At 50.5% G+C, this 25,211-nt stretch overlaps 2 protein-coding genes across 3 annotated transcripts in view; one reads left to right on the top strand and one right to left on the bottom strand.

The window, feature by feature from the left end:
• The first annotated feature begins 1,009 nt into the window (after window positions 1-1,009).
• Window positions 1,010-11,447, top strand: GFRA4 (GDNF family receptor alpha 4). The gene is made up of 6 exons (XM_040981265.1): window positions 1,010-1,064; window positions 2,172-2,517; window positions 2,599-2,708; window positions 2,805-2,939; window positions 3,543-3,634; window positions 11,346-11,447. Exons 1-6 carry the CDS (start codon window positions 1,010-1,012, stop codon window positions 11,445-11,447), a joined length of 840 nt encoding a protein of 279 aa, XP_040837199.1.
• ATRN (attractin) overlaps window positions 8,866-25,211 on the bottom strand; it is a 114,153-nt gene continuing 97,807 nt past the window's right edge. For both annotated transcript variants that reach the window (XM_040981760.1, XM_040981759.1), the window contains 5 exons: window positions 23,200-23,261; window positions 20,245-20,323; window positions 17,216-17,323; window positions 15,030-15,144; window positions 8,866-12,989 (listed from right to left, as the gene is read on the bottom strand). In XM_040981760.1, the coding sequence (XP_040837694.1) occupies window positions 12,865-12,989; window positions 15,030-15,144; window positions 17,216-17,323; window positions 20,245-20,323; window positions 23,200-23,261 (489 nt within the window). In that variant the 3' untranslated portion in view covers window positions 8,866-12,864. The remainder of the gene's footprint in view (window positions 12,990-15,029; window positions 15,145-17,215; window positions 17,324-20,244; window positions 20,324-23,199; window positions 23,262-25,211) is intronic.

Below are 25,211 nucleotides of genomic sequence, written 5' to 3'. Positions count from 1 at the left end.
GTAACAGCACACACCCTGGCATGCACTCACCCTCCATGGGGCCAGGGTCCGCCCTTGAACTCTACATCCCTCTAGCTCCCTGCAGGCAGCAGGCCTGACGGCCCCCACCCACCTCAGCCCCACGCCCCTTCTCGACCAGGTCGCGACCCCTGATGCAGGGCTGATGGCCAGGAGCTCCTGATGGAGTTACACAAAAACCAAAAAGTCCCAGGCTGGGGATCCGTGTGGAGGGGTGTCGGGCAGCAGGACCAACGGGGGTCCCCAGAGAGAGGCTGCCTGGGGTGGAGAGAGCCCTGGAGTGTGCGCTGCAGGAAAGCCCTTGTGATGCCCTGGAAGCTGTTGAGGCAGGGTCAGCCTCCTCAGCAGCAAGTACCAACCGCAGCAGGAGCCGGGAGGCAAGTGGCGCCGCCTCGTGGTGGTTCTTAGGATCTGCGCCCGGATGGTATCCTGGATTAAGGAGTTGGGCAGTGAACACAGGAGACCCAGGAAGGCCAGATCTCAGAGGACTGGGTTAGCTTTGATGTCCTGGGGGGGAGGTGGGGAGTGGATAAAGGTTTGGAGCTGGTGAATGGGCAGACAAAGCAGTTCAAAGAGTGGAGCTGGAGCCCAAGAAAGAGTGTAGGACATTCATGCAAAGAGAACGAGTGGGCCAGCAGAACCAGGATATGGTCAGGTCTTCTTGTCTGTTGCCTGGACTCTTCCATGGCATTGCCTTCCTCTGGGACAGCTTCTGACCTGGGCTGAGTTCCTGCCCCTCCCCACTCCCCTTCCGCAGAGGTGCTCCTGGTAGCTGCAGGGGCACTGTCCCCCGGCAGCATCAGGCAGGTGCCCAGAGCTCTGGCTCTGACAGCTTGGGGCGGAGACTAGGGGCGGGGACTTGTTCCTACAGCGCAGGTGCCTGTTGGAGGAACCCTCCCTGCACACAGACAGCAGCTGGATTTCCACTGCCATCCTGCTCAGGACACACTAGGAAGGGGACACCTGTTCCTTGGCCTCCTCACTGCCTGGCATGGCCCACTGCTTGGGGCCTACACTATTGCTGCTGCTGCTGCTGCTGCTGCTGGGTAAGCCTGGCACCCTGATCCCTGGCCTCTGTCCCCACTCCTCTGGGCCTGGTGTGTGGGAGGGGGGGAGGCAAGAAGGAGATTCCAGAAAAGGCTGGGATCTAGGAAAAGCTGCCAGTAACAGATGCCAGTGACCAGGGACATCAGGCTACCCTGCCACCCTCCCCAAGCCTGGCCTTGGTTTACTGCCCCAGGAACTTTTCCCTAGGTGGGAGTGGCAGGGGCTGAAGCTGTAGCAAGAACCACCACTGCCCCACAGAGGTGCCCATGCTGCCCCTAGACAGGAGCCTGTCCCCACCACCCCCACCAGGTTGGGTTCCCCCACTCCGACTGGGATGCCACAAAGGCTTCTGGATAGAGTGAGGCGCTCCCCAAGGCTGGGAGCCCGGAGCAAGATTGGGGTGGGTGACCCAGCTCCTGTGAGGAGTCTGGGAAGTCCTCACTTCCACGCGCTCTGGCAGGGCTAGGTTTCACCTGGTCAGTGACTGAGCCCGCCCTCCATCCACCTGCCCCTTGCGCCCAGCCCAGCACCTTCCCTCCCACCCTGCAGCTTGGGACAAGACCCTGTGGCCCTTGTGCAGGGACTTTTCTGAATCTGTACGCTGAGGCCAGCCCTGAACAGGCTCTCCACTAGGCCAGAGCCCTTGCTGGGGACCCCCGGCCTTCCTCTGCCTGGTGCGAAGCAACGAGCGAGTCAGGAAAGAACAGGGAGGGGATACCAGAAGGTCGGGAAGGGAGAGAGCCAGAAATCTACAAAGCCAGTCAGAGCATCTCCCTGCGCAAGGGGCAGAAGAGTAGGACACGGGAGGAGCGGCCGCGCTCCCCGGAGCCATTTCTGAGAAGTTCTTAACCAGATCCCGTCAAGGCTGTGGGGGTCGGAGGAACTCCCACGCGCCCCTCTTAGGCCGCACGTGGCAGTTCCAGGGGTGAGGGGGCGAGGAGGTGCTTCCTGCAGACCCGGCCTCTAGGTCCCCTTCCACCCCTGGAGTGTCCCCAGGACCTGAAGGCCCGCGAGTCCTGCGGCCAAGTCCCTGTGCCCCCTGGGGGGAAGCCGCGGGAGGGTGCCCGGCTGCAAGGCGAGTCACAGCCCGCACGCCCCTCCCGCAGGCTCGGCTAGCTGGGCCGCGGGGAACCGATGCGTGGACGCGGCCGAGGCCTGCACGGCGGACTCGCGCTGCCAGCAGCTCCGCGCTCAGTACGTGGCGCAGTGCCTGGGCCGCGCCGCGGAGGGCGGCTGTCCCCGCAGCCGCTGCCGCCGCGCCCTACGCCTCTTCTTCGCCCGTGGGCCGCCGGCGCACACCCTGGCTCTGCTCTTCTGCCCGTGCGCGAGCCCGACGTGCGCCGAACGCCGGCGTCAGACCTTCGTGCCCACGTGCGCCTTCTCCAGGCCCGGTGCGGCCCCGCCCTCCTGCCTCGAGCCCCGCGACGCCTGCGAGCGCAGCCGTGTCTGCAGGTGCGTGCCGCGGGGCAGGCGCGGGGCGCGTGCGGGGCACGACGAGGCCAGGGCCGCTCACGCCCTCCCTCCGCTGCGCAGGCCTCGCCTCCTCGCCTTCCAGGCCTCCTGCGTCCCCGCCCCCGGAGCCCCCGATGGCTGTCTGCGTGGCCAAGGGGCCCGCTGCCTGCGTGCCTATGCCGGCCTAGTGGGTAAGTACGGAGGGCTGCGAGGCGGGGCCGGGCTCTCCCAGGGACGCCTCCTCCTGTCGGCGAGGCCCCTTGACCCTGCCCTTGGGATCCTCATAGGCACTGCCGTGACCCCCAACTACGTGGACAATTCGAGTGCCCGAGTGGCACCCTGGTGCGACTGTGGCGCCAGCGGAAACCGACGTGAGGACTGCGAAGCCTTCCGGGGGCTGTTCACAAGGAACCCCTGCCTCGGTGAGGGCTGAGACGCCCGGGCAGGGGGAGTCCATTCTACAGGAGAGGAATGAGGCCGATTGTGGCCACCACACAGGCACCCTGCCCCCCTGTGCTGTTGCCTTGCTTCCAAGGGCTTCCCGGGGACTTGTGCCCAGTGGTCTTCACTGTCCTGGTTGGCGCAGACCCACAGGAGAATCCTAGGGGCGTCGAGGCTGCTGGCCCCGTGGGCAGGAGGGTGTGCGAGTTCAGGCCAGCTTCTGAGGACCTGGAATTGAGCCAAGCAAGGCACCTACTGGTGCGCCTGTGAGGAGCTCCACCCCGCAGACTCTCCCTCGGCTGTCCTTAGGAGCTTGCCTTTTTGGGTCTGAGAGTTAGGGTCCCCAGGATGTAGGGGCTCATGTTTGAAGTCTGATGCTGCCACTTCCTAAGCCCTGTCCATCTGTCTTTGCTCCCCTTGGCACCTTCATTGAGAGGACTGATGACTGCTTACAGTTTGTGTGTCACTTTGAGCACAGCTTTCTGTGCCTGCTACCCCTGGAATGCAGCCTGTTTGTTCCCAGGGTGCTGAGTCCCGCCTTTAAGTTTCCCAGCCAAGCCTACCCTGGAACCTTCTCTTCTTAGATGGGGCCATCCGGGCTTTTGATAGAATGTGGTCTCCAGTGCTGCAGAGGAAGCTGGACTCCCACCAGGATCCCAAGCCCAGCTTCATGCAGGTAGGAAGGGCTGGCAGGCTGGCTGCTTCGGTACTACTTCTTCTATGCCCTTCTGGGCCTGGGAGGGAGGTGTGGGCGGGATGCAGAGAAGTGAGCCTGTTTCCATCCACAGGTGCCTTCTGCAACTGGGCCGTTGGCAGGGAGCCTCCTGTCTGCCCTGCTGCCCACCCTGGCTCTTCAGGACCTGCTCTGACTAGGTCAGTAGCCCTCGGAGGGCACAGCCAACTGTCCCACCTGGCCTGGCCAGGGCCAGGTCTGTCGCCTCTTACCGCCCCACCACCAAGGGATTGCCACTCCTCCCAGGCCAGACTCCTTGGGTACCTGTCTGCAGAATAAGGCCTCGGGGCTGCAGCTGACTGACATGCCCCCTGGCTTCTCCCATCAGTAGGTCCTTTCCTGCTCAGACCTCGAGACAGCTGGGGTTCCCCACAGCATGGGGACAGGAGACCCTTTTCTCCCAAACACACCAGATCCCCTAGAGGAGCCCAGGACCACCCAGGTTCCCAGAACCCTAGGGAATGGAATCAGCCTCCCAGCAGGTGGCACCTTCCAGGATGCCAAGACTCCCTTCGACACTACAGCATTCAAGGCATCCCCTCAGCTAAGCATAAGCATTCCCATCATGAAAACCACCTGTTCCCAGGATGAATGTTACCAGGTGCTCTCCATCTGTGATAGGGTGCTGCTGGGTACCACCTGGCATGAGTGAGCAGACAGTTCCCTCACTGCCCCCCTGTTGGCTGGTCATGAGGCCGTCTTCCCCATAGTTCACCCCAGTACAGCACACAGCACTTAATAAACCCCTGTGCATTGAGACTGACCTTACCATCCTGTGGCTCAGGGTCTGCTGCAGGGTATCTGTGCCAGGTCCTGCACCTCGCCGGCCTTCAGGCTCCACTGGGCTCTGTACTCTGCTGCCTGGGCGCTGTCAGCTTGCCTGTCAGTATGCTGAGTGAGCCCCTCAGGTCCTGCTGGGGGGATCTGCATTGTCATCTGTTCTCTGCTGGCTCTCCCGACTGCTTCCCTTGCAGCCGGCCTTGTGCTGTCCAAGACTGTCCTGAGCCCTCTGCCTGCTTTCCCTCCCTGACCAGTGGAGGGTCATGGTGTCTCAGGACGGCTGTGCCTTGCGAAGGGTCCGGGATTGCTGAAGGTGCCAGTGCTGGGGAGGAGGCCACTTGTGCCAGCTCATAGCCACCTCCTTCTCCAGGGGACCCTCTACAGCATCCATTGCTGGGGGCAACAGCAGCCACAGCCTGGCTGCATGCAAAGGGAACTAATGTGGGCCTCTCGGGCCCCAGCACTTCTCCAGCACTCCTGGGTGAAGTGGCTCCCTTTCCTCAGCTGCTTCTCTCACCTGCAGGCTCTCAGGAGGGCATTCTCTCCCATCAATCCAGGCACAAAACCGCCTTGGGCTTCTGGAGAGGCTGATCCTAGTTAGACCCAAAACTTAGGATCACCCTTGCCCAGTCTGTAACAGAATAGTCACCCGCATGAGAGTTGGGGAGGCAAAGTGTGTGTGGGGTAGTATGGGTGTGTGTCTGCGGAGAGCTGTGTATGTATTGGGGGTGCTGTGAGTGTGGAGGGATGCTATGGGTGTGGGAGGATGTTATGGGTGTGCTGGGGGTCCTGTGAGTGTGTGTATAGTGGTGCTATGGGTGTAGGGGGTGCTGTGAGTGTGGCGGGGTGCCATGGGTGTGGTGGGGATGCTGTGGATGTGGATGTGAGGGGGTTCTATGTGTGTTGGGGGGTGCCGTGGATGTGCATGGGGAGATACTGTGTGTTGGGAGAGCTGTGGGTGTGTAGGGGTGCTATGTGTTAGGGGGTGCGGTGGGTGTGTTGAGTTCTATGTGTGTAAGTATGCTATGGGTGTGGGAGATGCTGTGGGTTTGTGGGAGGTACTGTGTATGAGTGATATGGGTGTATGTGGGTGCTATGAGTGTGCTGGGGGTTCTGTGGGTGTGTGTAGGGGTGCTATGGTATGGGGGATGCTATGGATATTGGAGGTGCTGTTGTGTGTAAGGGTGCTATGGGTGTGGGGGTGCTGTGGGTGTGTTGGGGCTGGGAGGGAGCAATGAAAGCATTGTCTTCCTGCTTCCCATGACATGATGGCTGAAATACAGAATCAAGTGCCTGCTAATTGGTTTGCTTTACCTAAGAGTAGGCTAAACTCTATAATTTTTTTTTTCTTGTTTGAGAGCACTCCCACATACTAGTTCACTTCCCCAGACAAGCTGTAATGACAGGGACCAAGCTGGGCTGAAGTTGGGATCCAGGAGCTCCACTGGGTTTCCTGTGTGGTTGGCAGGACCCCAAACACTCGCATTTGCCACCTCGCAGATGCATTAATGGGTAGCTAGCTGGGCTGAAAGCAGAGGAGCTGGATTTTGGCATACTGGCATCCCAAGAGGAGGCTTAACCTGCTGTGTCACACAGCCTGCCCCTATACTTCATTTTTGACTTAGAAAATCAGAGCACACTATAAGCATAGGGGCAAGTGCTGAGGCACAGCAGGCTCAAGCACCTGTTAGGGGGCCTGTGTCCCCACTTCAGCGTACCTACCCACTCTGTTTCCAGGTTCCTGCTGATGTGCCTGGGAAAGTAGCAGATGGTGGCCTGAATACTTGGGTCCCTGCTACCCACATGCGAGACCTGGATGATGATCCTGGCCCCTGGCTTTGGCCTGGCTGCTACAGAAAGGCAAATGGGAAGTGAAACAGTGGATGGAAGATCTTTCTCTCCCTGTCACTCTGCTTCTCAAATAAGTAGTAAATAAATCTTCAGAATAGAAATGAGTCCAAATAAAGTTAGAATTCTTAATGAAAAATATAGGCATATACTTGCTAAAATAGTGATATGATGGAAGTTAACAGATGTATCTGAAAATATTGAAACAGTTCCCATGGCTGCTGGTGTGTCCTCATCCTATTCCGTGTAGCCTGTTACTTTGTATATAAAGCAAAAGGTGTGGTTACATAGCAGGTCCCAAAAGGAGATGCTAGTCCTGAATTATCTCAGTGGACCCTAAATACAGCCACATGTGTCTGCATGGAGTACAGCTGAGACACAAAGCACAAGACACCCAGAGACAGAGATGTGAAGACAGGCCAAGATCCCTATGTGACACAGCACGAGTCCAGGATGCCAGGAGCTTGCAGAGGCTTTGGGGGTGAAACGTGGGCTCTCCCCCAAAGCCTCCAGGAGAGCATAGTCTTGCCAGCACCTCAGGTTCCAACCTCAGACCCAGAGGAACACATGCGTGTTATGTCACCATAGCTTTATAGGTGGTTCTTATTAGGGCAGCCTCAGGAGACATGCATTGGTTGAGAGTTGCTGGGAGTTTGGCTGTATTCCTTGTAACTGAAAAGGTCCCGGTGTGAACATGGTACATTTGGTGTTTGGCCAAATGTCTCCAGACTGAGTCCAGCTCACCCACAGCCAGGAGCCATGCAAGCATTGTTCCTCTGCGTCTGAGCGTGTTGGCCTGAGTGGCCTGTCGGGTAGCTCTGTGTACACACACTGGCCCCAGAAGGCATTCCTGCATTTCTGACTTGTTGCCAACTCCAGACCAAAGTCAGCAAGCAGGTGGCTGGGGGTGGAAGTGAGGCAGAAAAACAGGTGCTTTCAGTGTTGGTGGACTTATAGGTAGAACCTACATGGCTCATTGACTGTGCACTCTGGCATGAGGCCCAGTGTCCAGGTGCAAGGGTGATTTTGAAACTGCTCGCTGCCCACCCCCCTCCAAGTGGGTCCAGTGGGCTGTGTGCAGAAACGCCTCATTTGTGCCACAAGGATGGTCACAAGCTGGTAAATGGCCTGAGGGCAGGGGCCATGCAGCACTCACAAGTGGTTTCCCAGAGGGACAGCAGCCTGCTTGAGAGCCTGGTGGGAGTGGCAGGCCTGGGGCAGCCTGGATCCAAGGTGGTCTGGGGAAGCTGTACTGCCAGGTGCAGGTCACCCCACAGCCAAATGAGCCTCCAGTCCCAGACCAACGATACAAACCGTGAGACTGGATGCAACTAAATCCACACCTTTGGAATCAGCCCTGTACGGACAGGAACTAACGACACACCAGTGGGACTTGCGGGAGAGATGAGTGGACCCATCGGCACCTTCCTACAGGCCCAGGGACCGTCTGGGCTGCCCCCTTTCTTGGGGTGGGGACACAGGGTGGGAGGGACTTTTTGCCAGGTATGTCTTACAGCCTGTAGGACTGGGCTTCTAGGAGTGTCTGTTCAGATGAGACTCATGCAGGTGTGTCACCAGATGCAACACTGAGAGCGGAGGAGACACATTTGCTGTTAACAGCAAGGAGGGGCCATGACATTGGTGACAACGGGTTACACAGTTCTGCCCAAGGGCAATGCTGAAGAAGCCAGGGGCTTGGGAAAAGGGAACTGTGGTTAAGCATACAGCCAGGCTCTGGCATACTTTGCCATTCTGATCACCAAGTGCCACCTATCTTTTCTGCCCCAACATAAAACACAGACCCCACGTCCAAAGTCCCAACCCGCCCGCACCTCCAGTGTTGCAGTGCACCTTAGAAGGCGGTTGAGGAACGCTGCCTGTGGGTGGACCCCACACCAAATCGGGCCAGCATGGAGAATGTACAGAATGTGCTCCCACCTCCTGCCGGCCCTACCCCGGCTCTGGTGGGCAGGCTCCTTGCCAATGCCCAACCTCCCTAGGCTGGACTGCCCTCCTTCCTTCTGGAACTCCCAGAGCTGGGCAGCAGCTACATTATGCCTGTTTGGAGGCCCACAGCAAGGCTCTACAAATGGAAATTAACTCAAAACTTCAAGACCTGTGGCTGGGCAGACCTAGACTGTCACCATGCCCGAGGCTGTGCAGTTTGGAAACCTGATGCAGCATTCAAGGGCCTGAGAGGGAAAAGCCCGAGGATGAAGAGGTCCTGGGGGAGCAGGAGCGGGTCTCTGGGGGGCAGTGATTCAGGTCAGCGGTGTAGGACTCCTGGCAGGTGAAGTGCAGCACATGTGAAACCCAGTCCTGCCCGTGGGCTGCGCCGCTCGGGCAGGAAAAAGGCCAAGTCTGCCTGCCCAGGGCTGAGCTCAGGTGCCCCACCCTTGTGGTTCTGCACCTTCTCCTCCTCTGGTGACACTGACTGTGCACTCTGGCACACTGGGATGAAAGCTGCTAAACATTTTTCCCCTTTTTAAAGTTCCAGTAACCAAAATATGCAAATATAAGCAAAATAAAAATAAACACAGAACACATTTTTACCAGATCTACTTTTATTTCAGAAGGAAGTTTATATAATAGGATTTACTTTCATTTATGTACAATTTCTTCACATTTGTGTTTAAAATGCACAGACCTCCCTAATTGTCTTGTTCCTGCTTAAATTAGCTGTTATTTTACAATACAAAAAATACCAAAAATTGCAGTCCTAAATGTATGTATAACACCCACAACCCCCAGCAATGAAATAGTTTACAATACTTACTCCATATTTACATGAGTGCAATAGATGCTAAATTATACATATTAACAAACTAAGCTTGAATCCAAATAAACAAAAAAACCCAACGGAACAGAAAAATAAAAAAACAACCGTAAATAACCAAAAAACATTTCCAGAGCCAGAATTAGTTCAACGCAACAGGCTTCACTAGTGTTTAGAATGTTTGTGCACAAACTTAGTTACTGAGAGTCGATTCCATTATTGCCTTTAGAAGGGAAGGCGTCAGCTCCCCACTCCCCTTGCAGGCAGGACAGGCTGGTGGAGTCGGACTCATCACCGGGTAACATCTTTTGGTGGGCTGTGCTACCTGGAAACCCGTGCAGTGATCGTTATGGTTGGAGCCGACTTTGGTCACCACGGTAAACGGTCTAGATTTCTTCGGGAAAGCAAGGGCATGCATGTCCCGAGGACAGGGAGCTTCTGCTTTTCTGCTTGTTCTCAGGGTGATCGGTTCTCACTGGGAGAGATCTCCTGGAGTGAAGGGAGCTCGCTTGAGGGGCTGGATGTTGTCATGGCCCGGGGTTTGCTGAGGTTACTGTTTGGTAACTGTTGAATGATTGAAGTCCAAGGATCACAGGTGTTCATGAAACAACACCATCACCCAAGGAAGTGTCACCCTCACTCTGGAAACACCTCATGAAATAGAAGGAGCAAGCCTTGCACGGAAGGTGTACTCTGCCTTTGTCCCTGGTATCCCAGTGCCTCTCCGACCTCGTCCACAGTTGGGCAGGGAGTCCCTGTGCCAACAGTCTTCGGTCCAAGGCGTCCTCTCCTGGCTGGCTCCGGGTAGTAGAGGTGCCCCTTTTCCACACCTCCTCCCACCTGCTCTGGTGATCCCCCACAGGGAGGCACGGGGTTTTCCCCAGGCTGTATGGAGGGCAGGCAGGGACAGGAGTCCAGGGGTTGCGACATCCTCCAGGAAGAAACAGGGGCTGTTTATTCACAACCTTGCCTCTCCCACCCCCACTCTTCATTTCAGTAAACTATGGTTTTGGGGAAAAAAAAAGCCGAAGAGAGCCCCTCTTTGGAAAGTGTGATTTCCAGAAGTTCTAGTCTTTGAACTTCTTGGGATGGCTGGTCGGTCTTCTCTCAACACGCAGAGCACCATGAGGTTGCCATGAGAATTCCAAGTGGCCCTTCTGAGCCACAACGGCAACAAAGATCCGCCTCTTGCTCGCCTCTCCCTGTGCCCATATGCTGTTTGGATCAGCTCACCCTTCACGTTTCTTCTGAAGGATGAGTTGTATTTGAAGGCTTAGCTGACATGTACTAGAGGAAACTCTTAGCTTTGTTCTTAGCAGATAGGAGCCTGAAAAGAAGACTTCTCGGAACGTGGATATCCAGTGTGTGGCACAACACCACTGCTGCAAACTCTCACATTCCATGTTGAGCAAAAATATGTTCAGATACTTTTCTGTTTCATGGGTGGTCCACGTCTGAATATCCTGGACATTACTTATGTGTAAGTGCAAGGTGGGTGCTTCTGTGACTACCTTAGGTCCAGGCTCTCCCGAGATACTCGGCAACCAGCGGACGGCACCCTTGGGAACTGGCTCTGAGTTTCTCTTGTGCCTGCCATTCCCTTCTCCTGCCCCGTGGCCCAGAGGAAGGGTTTTGCTCAGTTGGCTGCAAAGGGGAAGTGGGAAGCAGGTGGATTCGGTGGTTCCTCCGCTGTTGGAGCAGAGTTCAATTTCATTAGCTCATCTTTCATTTTAAAAAATAAACATAATTATCTACAGGGGAAAAGAGCTAGCCAGGAAGCTGGGGGGTCCTGGTGCATGTTATTATGTTATTTCAAGGCATGGAACTAACATGGGAAGAGACTTCTTTGGCCAAGGAGAAACTGGTCTTTTGAGCAAACAGGAGAATCTTCCTTATAGGAGAGCAATTTCCCAGTAGCCACCCTGAGGCCTGGTGGAGCAGTATACAGCATGCTCTCTGTGGCAGCTATGTTCTAGGGTTGGCATGTGGGGAGCTCACTAAAGGAGGGGACCTTTTTCTAGAAACTGCTCTTTGACCGTGATGTGAGGAAGAAGCTATTTGAGGGGTGAATCATGGAGTAGAGGTGCTTTGTGCATTGGTATTTTGTGGTTCGATTTGCTTGCAATTCTTGTTCCAGGCGATTCTTCTTCATGGGAGTCAGGGTGTGAGGGAAGAGATAATACTCCCTGTCTAGGCACCACGTTTTAAGGTGAAATACCAGTTTTTGCTCATGAATATTTCCTTCTCCAGATCCTCAAATTTGAGCACCTGTGTTCAGAGAGCCATCCAAATGAAGTCAAGCTGGAGAATCCCAGCTTGGGGAGTAGGAAAGTGCAGGAGATCATTGCTTAATGCCAGAACACAGAGCAGCACGGCCGGGGAAGTGTCCTTGGGGAGGAGAGTGCCCCCTCTGCTGACGTTCAGAGTTTTCCTTCCTGCTCTGTGTTTTCCATGTGCTTTTCATCCTCAGCGCCTCCTGCCCTCCTCACAGGCACACCTGTCTGGGAAGGAGGAGGAGTAGGCTGAGCCCCTCCTTGGCTCCTGCCCCAGGCGCGGACTTCATCCCTCGCCCAAGAAGGAGCCCCGAGTTCTGAGCAGGCTGCAGGGACACAGGATGGCTCTGACCCAGGTGTCGCCAGCACTAGGTGCTCTTCTCTGAAGGAGACATGTGTCACAAGCGAGTCCTCTGCTCTGGTAGGGCCCCACGTCAGGCCCACAGGGTCATGGGAGGGGGCTGGGAGGTGTGTAGAGACCGCGTCTTCTAGACTGACCTTTTGACAAGAATATCAACCGGAGCTTTCACAGTTAGCTTATTCTGCTTTCTTCTCAGTCTCTGCTTGCTACTGCTGCTGCTAGGTCATATGTTCCTTGGGGTGAAAAATTCTTTCCTGGCTGCAAATCAGATTTTAGAAAAAGAGCGGACTGCCAATGGTAGCTATTTAAATTTTACAAGAATGTAGGAATGTAATTATGTAAAATCTCAGGCTTACTAACTTTCCAATTGCTAGATCTATTGAAAGTCTAGGCACTTAGTGTGTGTGTGTGTGTGTTCGTGTGTGTGTGTGTGTGTGTAACAGAGAAAGGGAGGAAGAGGAATTCAAATGGATTAAGACTAAATTAATCAAACTGTTATAGAAAACTACTTACTATGCCCTTTTACGTCCTAAGTAACACTGCTGACCTTGACATTTAAAATAGCCCCCTTCTACGCTAGCTTGTTATGAGTCAAAAGAGATGGAGCATTATTCTCAACTAGAAAAAAGCTACTCCCTAGAAGAGAGATGCCTGTCTAAACCGTGCAAGAATAAATAACACATCTTTTTAAAAAGATAGCAGGCTTCAGATGAAAACAAGTGAATTCACCTGACTGGCTGTTAAAAGACCATGTGCAGAACGCCTGATGCTGAAATGTCTACGTGGCAACTCTTGTTTTCCGCACAGTTGAGGCAGTCCCAGGAATGGTATTCCACAAGTGAACCTGAGTGTCATTCCTAGCTCTCTCGCTGGCTCTACACCGGCCTCCTCCAGCAGTAAGTTGGATTTATCCCTGGACCTGGGAACTAAATCAGTTTTTCCTATGCAAACGTAAAAGGTTAGGTGCTGGAACACGGATGGGAGAAACCGTCGAAGAAAGCATGTGATCATGCAGATGAGTCGGATGCTTCAAGGGTCTCCAGGCCTCCAGCCACACCGCACAGCATCTTCCTGCCTGCGCCCTCCCCTGCAGATGGCTCTGGGGTGCCAGGCCGAGGAGTTTCTGATCCCAGCATCAAATGCAGGTTCCGGGCTGTGCAGGGGGCTGCTGCTTTCGGTTTCTCACTGCTCCCGACTTCTCTTTGTATGCTATTGGCATCTGCTGGGAAATGTCCACCAGGGCGCTGGCCACGGCAAGACCTTAGGAGAACCCCAGAAGGGACACATGTTAAGGAGAAGCTTGCTTTGATTTTCAAAATAACTTTAAATTTCATGGTGCCAAAAACCAAAACCCCAAAAAACTAGGTATAGGAAAAAGTCGTACTTCCATCATGCCCCTCCTGCCATCTTTGCTCTTCCATCCCATCAACTCCTTCAGTACTTTTTATCGATTCTTTCAGAGCTGATCTTGACAAATGCACGTACAGACTCTTCCCCCCTTCATTTGCAGCATGAAGAGGTAGCCTGCTTTCAGCAGATCAGTAAGGAGGGCCCAGTGCTCAGCTGACGAGCATTCACCCACAAGTGCAGACAAGCTCCTAGCCCTCGGTCTCCTGCTAGCCTCTAGAAGGGTGCCCAGCTACAGCACAGGCTTTCCAGTGAGACCCAGGATCATCTCACGTCAGTCAGTCAGCCCGAGTCACTTTAACGAACAATACAGGGCAGGTCAGACTTGGGAGCAGCAAGGTTCTATGCTGACTGGAAACTGAGGCTGCTGACAGTTCAAGGCCAAGGCAAGGAGGGGCCAGTGAATGGACAACAGGAAGCACATGTTTCCTGGGACAGCACCTGCACTTGGCAATGATCAGAAACTACTCTTCACTCTTTAGCCCCACCTTCACCTCCAGAGCCCTATCCTCTCTTTTACACTGGTAAGCAATCAACCTGGCCTCCATGTGGGAAAGCACCATTCTGGGGGAGCTGGTCTCCTAACACATGTGGGTCCCAGCCAGCCCGCTCCTGGGCTTAGTAGCTGTGCTGCAGACCTCATAACTGCACCCTGTGGACCCACAAAGGGGACGCTTTTAAGAGCTTGATTTGGGGTTTGGCATCCCTTGCACATATACATCCTGGTGTTAAGGCAAAAGCAGAGCCAGGTACCCTGGGAGTCCAGACAGGAGCACCTCTTCAAACAGCAAGTACAGAGGGGTGGCAGGATGGCCCCAATGTGGGGTATGGAGCATCAGGCAAAGGCTGGGACAGGAATTGCTGCTGGCCCTAAGCACTGGCTGACATCTGCTGAGTGGCACAGATACGTGGCGACCCATCCTGCACAGGCAGGGCTGCGGCAGGGGCTCAGGCAGGAACCTGTGAGTGCAGTGAAGACAGCAAGGCCCAGGCTTTCCTCTCCAGCCTTCGGATGAGAAAGCACTGGTCCACCTGCTGTGCCAGCAGAGGGCTTGTGAGTTGATGCTCTAGAAGGATCCTGGGGTGTACTCTCCTTAGCCTCACTGTTTTCTACAGTTGAGGTAGTCCTGACCTCCTAGAATTATCTCAACTGCAATGTGTCAAACACATTCTCTGAGACCTCCCTAAAACACACCCATGATTCACGAGGACATTTCCAAAACCACATTCCATGTTTCCTACATGCTCAAAATATGACTTTATGTAGATTATTACTCATGTATCCGACGGAACTGTGTAAAAGACATAGGTAACATGTTATATGGAAAGCTACAAAAATATTTGCCATAATCATGTGAAAGAACAGAATAATCAGAAAGAACAGCATATAGTCATCATCTCCATGCAGTTGCTGGCAAGGGGTGGAAAGGAGTGGGCACAATGAAAATGGGCAGGTGCCAGGGCAGAGCTGTCAATGTCGGTTACGATGGTTGCTTGTGTCTTGTACTTAAAACATGACATAAACAACAGAAATATCCAGTGACAGTGACCAGCTCCGAGCAGCTGCAAGTCAGGAAGTGAAGCAGATGATCAGAATAAAAAGGGGAAAAAGACAAAATGTGGAGGGAGGAACACGGAAGTAGAGGTGGGAAGGAGCAGTGGAGCCAGAGGGGACCAGAAACATCGATGACAAATGAAAGGTGGTCTGAGGCCATGCAGAGGTTGAGGGAGGTGGCTGAGTCAGTGACCAGAGGCCAGTCACCTCATGCTGCCCACGCCACGAGGCAGGCACTGTTCAGGATGGCCTCTGCACCCAGCTCTCCGCCATGCAGGCTGCTCATCATTTATCTCCCTCCCAGCTTCCCGCACTGTGCCATAGAACCATCTACTCACCTGACTGCCCAGGGGGCGGGATCCCACCCAGGCCACGAGGGAGCCTCACAAACACTGACAGGACTGCGGCTTTGTTGCCGAAACAGGGTTCTAGTGCAATGGGCTTGGGGACAGTCTGGGGAAGAAAACAAAGAGTTATCTAGCATGGTGCTTCTGAAGTGTTCACTCAAAACCCACAGGCCATAGTCACTAGCATTTCTTACAAGGACATCAGCTGAGGCAGGGACAGGATGCATCAGGGTCCTGACAGCAGCAACACTGGCCCGGGAGAGGAGCGGTGCTCCTGAGCAGGGACCAAGACATGCCTGCTGCCTCCATGCAGGCTTCCAGTTCCGCCTCCTCAGGGCGCTGTCTCAAGTGCAGGGAAGGATCTTCCCTAGGCTGCTGTATTTTGCTGGACTTGTATTCAGCTTAAAACCTCCCACTCAGAACCGCAGAGGTCACAAGAAAGGCTATGAATGCATGGCAGATCTGTCAGATGGAGACATCTGTTCCTTAGAGACAAAGTTGGCTTGTTGGCTGGGAAAGCCGATGGGAGTCCAGTGGTCAACCAAGAGGATCCCTCATCTGCCATGTGGTTTGGATTATCTAGCTGGAAAATACATGCATGTGGTTTCTGTTGCAGTCTTTGGGTGCAATTTGGAAAGATGTTTCAAATTAGCGCCTTACTTCTCCTCTCCTTTCCCCTTTACTTTTTTTTTTTTTTAAGATTTATTTATTTTTATTGCAAAGTCAGATATACAGAGAGGAGGAAAGACAGAGAGGAAGATCTTCCTTCTGATGATTCACTCCCCAAGTGAGCGCAACAGCCGATGCTATGCTGATCCGAAACCAGGATCCAGGAACCTCCTCTGGGTCTCTTACGCATAGGTGCAGGGTCCCAAGGCATCGGACCGTCCTCGACTCCTTTCCCAGGCCACAAGCAGGGAGCTGGATGGGAAGTGGAGCTGCCGGAACTAGAACTGGCGCCCATATGGGATCCTGGCACGTTTAAGGCGAGGACTTTAGCTGCTAGGCCACAGCGCCGGGCCTGGAAGCCTTTACTTCTTAAAAAGAACTACATATTTGAAAGGCATCTGCTGGTTCGCACCCCGAAATGGTCACACTGACCAGGGCTGTGAAAGCCAAAGTCAGGTGCTCCATGCAGACCTCCTATGAGGATGGAGGGGTCCAAGTACTTGAGCCATCTTCCACTGCCTTCCCAGGTGCATCAGGAGGGAGCTGGATGGGGAGTGGAGCTTCGTCTGTGTCTCTTAGGTGATGGACCCCAAAAGTTGGGCCATCCTCTGCTACTTTTTCTGGGCATTAGCAGGTAGCTAGGTGAGAAATGGTGCAGCCAGGACCCAAACTGGTGCCCGTTGGTGGCTTTATCTGTTAGGTCATAACACTGGCCCCAATTATTTTATTTCTGTAAACATTTCATGCATGCTTATGGTCTTGGGCTGTCAACACTAATATCTGAAGTCCTGCATCAGTCCAATCTGGGGCCTGCTGCTTCCACCACGCTTACTCACATTCATCTGTCTCCTCCTGACCTTGATGAACTCTAATAGCTAGATCTGGACCCATGGAACTCTTACAGGACTGACCTGGGGACAGCTTTCCACATAGAGGACTGACATTTCAGTGGCAGGTCACATTGTGAGGCCAACCAGGGATCACTTTAGATAACCCATGGTTCTGGTTTTGCTTCATGGTTTGTTCCTTTACAGGGGAAGAGAAGTAATCCCTGGGCTTGGACAGACTTAGCGAGCCCCGTAATGCTTCCATAGGTATCTTCTGTTCAGGATATGTATTGCTTCTTCATTTTGCTAAGAGAAGACATGCATCATTTGGGGAGAAGTATCATAAAGATCTATTTTCCAAAGAACACATATTCTCACCTTTATATTCCCCCAATAAGATGCTTCTAAAAATGCCAAGTTTAACAATGGCTACACTTAGCTACTTGCAAATATACTTTTTAAAGTGCTCACATTATACTACAGAATAATAAAAAGAATATCAGAAAAACCTTTTGCAGTTCAGAATCTCCTGAACACAAAGCTACTCAAGGCCAGGGCCTGAAGACTGGTGGACCAGAGGACACCCGACAGCTTCAGTGTTGAGTGGTGAAAGGAGCGGTGAGGGGAAACCAGACGTACATACAGCTCGCCTGCTCTCTGGGATGCCAGTCACATTCTCACCTTTATACTCCCCCCAATAAGATCAGGAGGCTCCTCATCTGTTTCCAAGGCAACGTTTACAGAGGCAAAGGGACGGCTGGCCATCTGCTGCATCTCTCGGAGAAGTTGCTGCAGAGTAACAGTGAGCAGTGAGACAACCAGCACTGAGGGGACTGTATCAGTCAACGTTTCAAAGAAAATCAAGTGCAAAATGACACTTCAGTGATGGTCCGGGAAACGCAGGCACAGACTATCAAATAATGACAGGAACCATTAAATGTTGCTGGGTGTGAGGGAAACTGAGTGAGCTCTTTGTTTGCAAGGGCAGTGCAAACTAGGAACCTAACAGTGAAGCTTCATAGGGCAGACAGCCAAGTCAGAGATCCTGATGTTGGAAGATCTCAGCTGTGCATCCTTCTTGAAGACGTGTCAAGTCTCTGGGCTTCAGGTGCCTCCTTTCTGACACGGGTTATGATTCCATGAGACTGCCACTGGGATCACATGAGATGCTGCAGCTCGGCTCCGGCCACAGTAAGTGCACATTCATGAGCCACTGACGGCATCTGCTGGACTACCTGCTGAGGGACTGAGGCCAGGCGTACTTTTCAGCAAATTCTTCTTCTACAATGTGTTCATCTTATGTTCCAGGTTGTAAATTATTTTCTAGTCAATTGTATCCTGAGTCATTCATTAATTTTGATAAAATTAAGTTAAATTTTATGTAGATCCATTTCTATTGTATCTCAACAGCCTTAGATAGCAATTTTTCTTCTTTCCAATAATAACAAAACTCACTTCTCCTTCCTGTGCAGAGTCCAAAACCAAATTAAGCACTTGGATGCTCTATGCTGATTGGTAACATGGCTGTGAAGAGTGAAGTCCCTGGTTTCAGGCACAGTTCTGCTTCTTGATAAGCTCACGAGGGTGAGGCCATCCTTGGCCTCTGTGGGCCTCAGTTCCCTAGCTTAGCAGGGTTGATATTAGGATTAAATTAATTAGTCCACGTAAAACCACTGAGACAGGTGCCTAGGACTGAGAAACACTCCAGTGTCAGTTGCCATAGCAATTCGGGATTTTATTGCTACCATTGCTGGTGTTCTCTCATCATGAGTGACGCTAGTTATCCAGACTTTCCTTCATAGTGCTAAAAAAGACACTTTCGAGCTCACTAAAAGCTTTGTTTTTAAGTAGAAGAAGGTGCTGAATTTCAATACATGACTAAATGGTTATTTGTCCTGTACACTAAGAAGTTAGGGGCCATTTTTAATGCAATGATAATGTGTACTCTAACCGGCTGATATTAAATGATCTTTTTATCACATTGGCAACCCAAGGGCTGCTCATACAAGATTATTTTCTGATGCTATGTTTGTCAGGTCATGGTATCTGGGCTCTTTCATTTATTCTTCTTAAAGTTTAGTTTATTTGGGGCTAGCATGATGACTCTATTGGCAAACTCCTCCCCCTACCTGCACCAGCATCCCATATGGGTGCTGGTTCATGTCCTGGTTGCTCCACTTCTGATCTAGCTCCCTGCATATGGCCTGGGAAAGCAGTAGAGGATGGCCCGAGCTCTTGGACCCTGCACCCATGTGGAAGGCCCAGAAGACACTCCTGGCTTCAGATCAGCTCAGTTCTGGCCTTTGGGGTCATTGGGACCCAAATTTCTATTTCCTTCTCGGTAAATCTGCCTTTTCAATAAAATAAATATATCTTCTTTTTAAAAAAGAAGATTTGCTTATTTATTTGAAAGGCAGAGCTAGAGAGAGATCTTCCATCTGTTGGTATACTCCACAGATAAGCACAATGGCCTAGGCTGGGCTAGGCCGCAGACTAGAGCCAAGAATTCTATCTGGGTCTCCCACATGGGTGGCAGAGGCTAAGGATTTGGGCTGTCTTCTGCTGCTTTCTCAGGCCATTAGTAGGAAGATGGACTGGAAGTGGAGAAGGTGGGACATGAACTGGTGTCCATTTGAGATGCCAATATCACAGGTGGTAGCTTAATCTGCACAGGCCCCAATATTAAGATTAGTATGCATAAAGTCTATTAAGCATCTTTTAAGCTTTTCACCTTTTCCTTTGCTCTGAAAAAAGTTTATAGGTTTGGAAATAGCACCCAAGGAGGTGAAGGTTATCATTGGTCCCAGCAGCTCATCTCAGTAGCTAACTCCCTGAGACTCGTGCCCTTTTCTTATGGAGAGCAACAAGTTTATTCTTACTGGCTTATGGCTTTCTACTTCCTTCTTATTCCATTTTAATAACTGTATTTCTTCCAATATCATATAATTAATTGGCAAGTATTAAATGTATTAAGTAATGTATTAAGTAACAAATGTATTAAGTAACAAAACTTTTTAAAATGTTTAAATATGTCATTCCTTAAATTATAAAAACAATTACCAAAGAGCACACCAATGATACTTATTATCTTAAATGCCTGAGCACTTCCATTAGCAACTGTGCAGCAAGAGTGAAAGCTGCAATACTATTCTTGTTGTAATTTTAAAACCAAGGTTTTTTTAATTTGAATTTTTCAATTGTAAATATCTGCTTGAGTCACTACTTTTGTGATGGGAGCTCTGGAAACAAGTCAAGACTCATTAAAAAATAAAATAACCTCAAAACTTACACAATAGCCTGTATTGTTGAGTAATGAAAACATTGGAGCTGCTTAAATGGCTGACTTCACTCTCATTCTTATGAAAGCTCTTGTGAAGGTCATGCCAAGTGAAATGGTGCCCACTCCCCCTGAGTCAGGACTCCAAGATCGGGAAGAAGATGGCAAAATTGTCCTCAAGAAGTCATCACTGCCGTGTCCTTTGAGAAAGGTAAGACAATGTGGGGCAGAATTCATTCTAGTCTAGAGAGCACACATCTTAGTCTTCTGGCCACATCCGGTAGAACCTGAGACTGCAGGAAGAGAAGCCTTCTTATCGTGGCAGTGCCTGTTAATCCACCATCAGTAAGTAGCTAAAACAGACTTGTTGTGTATAAGAAAAAGACGAAAAAAGCTCTGACAGGGATCCTCTTGTTATTCCCAGGTGGCTTACCTCTCTACGTCTGGAGGCCCAGCAACTCTGTTTGATTTTCCAAACCACAGCAGCCACCAGGAGCAGAGAGAGGAAACAACTGTGTGGAAGCAGAGTACTGAGTTAGCATCCCAAGTCCCAGAGCTGGCCCCACCATCATCCACACCTCAGGCCAGGCAGCAAAGCAACGTCCAGTTTCCCAACCAGTTGCCCATTCCTTCCTGATGTTTCCTCACAACAACGTCCTGGTTCCCAGGAAGCTAGCTGTGAGGAGTCTTGGGTAACCTGAGTGTCCTGCGCCCCCTTGGGGCCACATGGTTCTGACCAGGCATCCAGAGAAGCCATGGTCTCCCTTCTGAGCCTCCGTTAGAAGGGCCAACGGGGCTTATTCCAAGTAAGAAAATTCATCCTAAGAAAATGTTAACAACTAACAAGCATAATCATTACTCAAATTAACAAACATTTACTGGTCAACTCTAAAAGAATGAGAAAAGTTAATTATTAAAGTAACAATCAGATTTTCATAAGAACAGGTAAAACAAAGGAAACAGAAGCTTATGTGTATGACTAATACATATTTAACAGTATTTTTCTGAAGTTTTTACATATTTTAAAAAAACAAAACACATAAAGATGCAAATTTAAACCAACAATTTTCTTGAAAATATTTAGTACTGCAAACACTCTCATCTGCATGTAAAATACACACTAATTGGTTGAAAGCTTCTGTGAGAACAGAGAAAGGTTAAAAGGCAGAACAAGTTGAGCAAACCTCTTAGGTAAGTGCTACAGATAAAGTAAAACCCACCATTTATACATGTGAACTTGTGAAAGGGGCCACTACAGAGCATTTCCGCAGAGAGGGGCATGCAAACGGCTCCCAGCTTGCGCTGGGCACCGCTTGCAGGCTCTACCTTAGCAGGCATTTCAGTCAACTTCCTGAGTGGCACCTCAAGGCACCCAGGTGCTGACACCAGGAGAGCCCATTAAGCTGGCTGGAAAAAGCATTATAAGATGCTGGATGAGTGAATTCCCTTCCTCCCTTCCTTTCTTCAGATTTATTATTTATTTGAAAGAAGAGAGACAGAAAAATCTTCCATCTATTGGTGATCTTCCCCAAATGGCTGCAATAACCAGGACTGGGCCAGGAGCCAGGAACTTTCTCTGGGTCTCCCACATGGGTGTAGGACCCAATCACGTGGACCATCTTCCCCTGCTTTCCCTTATAATTCTAACAGCATTAACCTCCTCCGTATTAACAGCACAATGCCTTCTGATTTGTAAGGGAAAATTATTTCCAGCCTAGAATCTTTTTCAAGCTTTTCATCACTGTGTGAGGACACAATTTCTGACAGAGATTTCAGTCAGGGAAGTTTATAAAAGGTGTTTCCCAGACAGTGTGCTTGAGTGAAAGCCAGAAGACACCGGAAGGCAGAGACAAGGAGCTGGGACACAGAGACTTCAATAAGAAGAACTAAAATGACATTCCATGATGAAAGCTGTGTGGCAGGCGTCAAAGACAAGGACACCTGAGGCAGGAGATTCTTGGGGTGGAAATCTCTGAGAGAGACTAAAGCCATCTGGAGAAAGGTGTGTCAGTTCTGTCACAGGACAGGAATAAATCATGGGTGGGTACACAGAAAACTCAAAGGCCCTAGTTAGGATAAGCCAGGAGTGTTTCTTTTATCCAAATAATGGGTAATCACAGTTGCAGTCAGCTGTGATTGGAGGAGGACCCTTAGTTTAACTGAGCCTGTGAGCAGGAGGAAGGGGACTCTGTATGCAATGTGGGGCGGGGGCAGCTGTTGAGGAATCAGGGTAATGCAGTGAATCCTCATTTCTATGGTGGGACACAAAAAGACAACTGAACTCTAAAGTCAAGGATTCATGAAAATAGAGAAGTAAAAACCAGCAAATGCAGTTTAAAATGGCAGGAAGTTAAAGTGGGAAGGTGTGAGGCAGACTATTGGTATTTTCTCGCAAAGCACTTGTCTTTTTGTTAATTTTTAAAATATTTATTTATTTATTTAAGTGCAAAGTGGGAGAGATGAGATTTTTCATTGGCTTGTTCAATCTCTAAATGCCTACAACAATCAGGGATGTGCCAGGATGAAGTCAAGAGCCAGGAGCCCCAACTGGGTCTCCTATATGGGTGGCAGGAGCCCAAGCACTTGAGTCAGTACCTACTGTTTCCTAGGTGCAACCTAGCATGAAGCTGGAAATGGGAGCAAAGCTGGGGCTGGGGCTCCAACTCAAACACCCCAGTATGGAATGTGGGTGTCCCTAGCATCATCTTAACCACCATGCCAAATATAAACCCTTACTTGTCTCTCTTTCTCAAAAATGATTATTTAATTATTTTTATCTGAAAGGCAGGATAAGAGAGAAGGGAGAGGTGAAAGAGAGAGAAAGCTTTCATTTGCTGGTTCCCTCCTCAAACAGCCACATTAGCTGGGGAGAGGTCAGGACGGAGCCAGGAGCCTCACCTGGGTCTCCTATGTGGGTACAGGTGCCAAGGAATTGGGCCATCCTCAGCTGCCTTCCCAAGTGCACCAGCAGGGAGCTGGATTTGAAGTGGAGCAGCTGGGACTTGATACAGTACCCATATGACAGCAGTTCAAACTGCTCTGCCACGGTGCCAGCCCTCAGAATAAGCTCTTGAACAAGAGGAAGCATATTTGTGGCTCAGATCAGTAACTATTATTAATTAAATGCTATTTTAGTCCAAAATTCTCCTCATTTGACAATCCTAATTACCTACAATTTAGTATATACTACAAGTTATCACTCTCAACCCCTCAAAAGCCAGAGAACACACAAACCAAACATTTTTCTCAAATCAGAATGAATTTATACACAGTGTGACATGCAACACACAGAAAAGTTAGTAAAGTCAGATCTGTTGCTTACGAGCTGATGTTGGATGGGATCAAATACCTGAGTTGAAAAAACATAATTCATATTAAACAAAGTTACCTGAAGAAAGTCACGAAGAACTGTACCAGGTCCATAAAATTGCTGTGCTGGGAGAAGGCGATCTGTGACAGAAAAAACAGGGAGGTGGTTATGCAGGTTATGCAAAGTGCCGCGGGCTCAGCCTTCTCACTTCGACAGTTAAGCTGGAGGACAGACCAGTATCTCAAAGACATTTTTTTTTTCCATTTAAGGAAGCCTGCTTTTAGCTACTTTCCTTGCTTACTGAGTGGCCAACCCCAAGGTAGTATCCTGAGGCTTCGGCACAGCCTCCTTGAGCTTCCCTTGGGCTTTCCGACAGATCTGCTAGCCTGCAGTCTGACCCCTAAAGCCCCTCAGCTCCTACGGGCAAATCCCAGTGGTCATGCCTGTGCCTCCTCCAGATGCCAGGCTCTCCTTGTTGGCTTCAAATATGCATTCCTTGGTTGGTCTTGAGGTAGGAGGCCTCATGGTGTGTCCTTCACTCCTTTAACACTAATGCATTCAATGCGTACTTGCTTCAAGATCCTGTTCTTTAGGAAAAAAAAAAAAAAAAAACCCTGTCTCTGAGTTTCAGCTCACTGAATATCATCAGTGAGCCATGGTATTAGCTGTCACTTTATTCTATAACTAGGTTTTTATACCAAGAAAATAAAAATAATCCCATATGTATTTCTTCAATATATGAAATCTGTGTCACTTTGTATTTCTAAGTATAAATAGGCTTTAAAAAGGGGGGGGCATAAAACTCCAAATTTGGGGGCCTGGCATGATGGCCCAGTGGCTAAACCTTCACCTTGCTCGCGCCAGGATCCCATAGGGGCGCCAGTTCATGTCCTGGCTGCTCCACTTCCCATCCAGCTCCTTGCTTGTAGCCTGGGAAAGCTATAGAAGATGGCCCAAAACCTTGGGATCCTGTACCCACATGGGAAACCTGGAACAGGCTCCTGGCTTCTGATCAGTTCAGTTCTGGTCATTATGGCCAGTTGGGGAATGAAACAGTAGACAAAGGATTTTTTTTTTAAGATTTATTTATTTTTATGGGAAAGTCAGATTTACAGAGTGAGGAAGAGACAAAGATCTTCCATCCACTGGTTCACTCCCCAAGCAGCTGCAACAGTCCAAGCTGAGTCGATCCAAACCCAGAAGCCAGGAGCTTCTTCCAGGTCTCCCACATAGCTGCAGGGTCCAAAAACCTTGGGCCATCCTTGACTGCATTCTCAGGCCATAAGCAGGGAGCTAGAAGGGAAGTGGAACAGCCAGGACACGAACCAGTGTCCACATGGGATCCCGGGATACAAGGTGAGGACTTCAGTCACTAGGCTACCACCCCGGGCCCAGGAAAAAGGATCTTTCTGTTTCTCCTCTCCAAAAATCTGATCTGCCTTTCCAATAAAAATAAATAAACCTTAAAAAAAAAAAACCTCCAAATTTCATGTCTCATAGTATTTTATAGTCTAAGTAGTATTTACTTTTTTATGGAGGGTCAAGAAGAAATTAAGATCAAAAAACCAAACTATAGGACTCTCATGCCAGATGTGTCTGGATATAGAGGGAGTAGTAGGGATGGGCATAAGGTGGGATTAGGGAAACAGGTTCATTGGCATCTCTGTGTTTGTCATCCTCCTTGTCACTTTACCCAGTAACTGTGTCCTTTGTAAACCATGCCTCTCCAAAGGGGGCTGTGTTCCCGAACGAAAAAGAAAAAAACCAAGAGACACCAGAACTTTGGGTAAGTACTATGTATGCTACAGACAACAATAAGGATATACTTATCATATTTAATAAATTCTGAGTGCACATTTTTCATATTCTAATATCTCTGAAATCACGTTTCTTACATTTAAGTTTACGAAGTATTGGGCCAGACCAAAACCAGGATTCAGGAACTGCACAGCAGGGTCTCCTAATGTCAGGCAGGGACCCAAGGACTTAGGCTTCCTCTGCTGCTTCCCAGAGGCAGAGCAACCAGGACACAAACTGGCAAATCAATTTGGGATGTGGGCATACCTAGCAATGGTTTACCTTGCTGTACC

The sequence above is a fragment of the Ochotona curzoniae genome, unplaced genomic scaffold, assembly GCF_017591425.1.
Source record: "Ochotona curzoniae isolate NIBS_2020 unplaced genomic scaffold, NIBS_Ocur_1.0 contig_3520, whole genome shotgun sequence".
Lineage (NCBI taxonomy): Eukaryota > Metazoa > Chordata > Mammalia > Lagomorpha > Ochotonidae > Ochotona > Ochotona curzoniae.
This window is presented reverse-complemented; position numbering and strand designations above follow the sequence as displayed.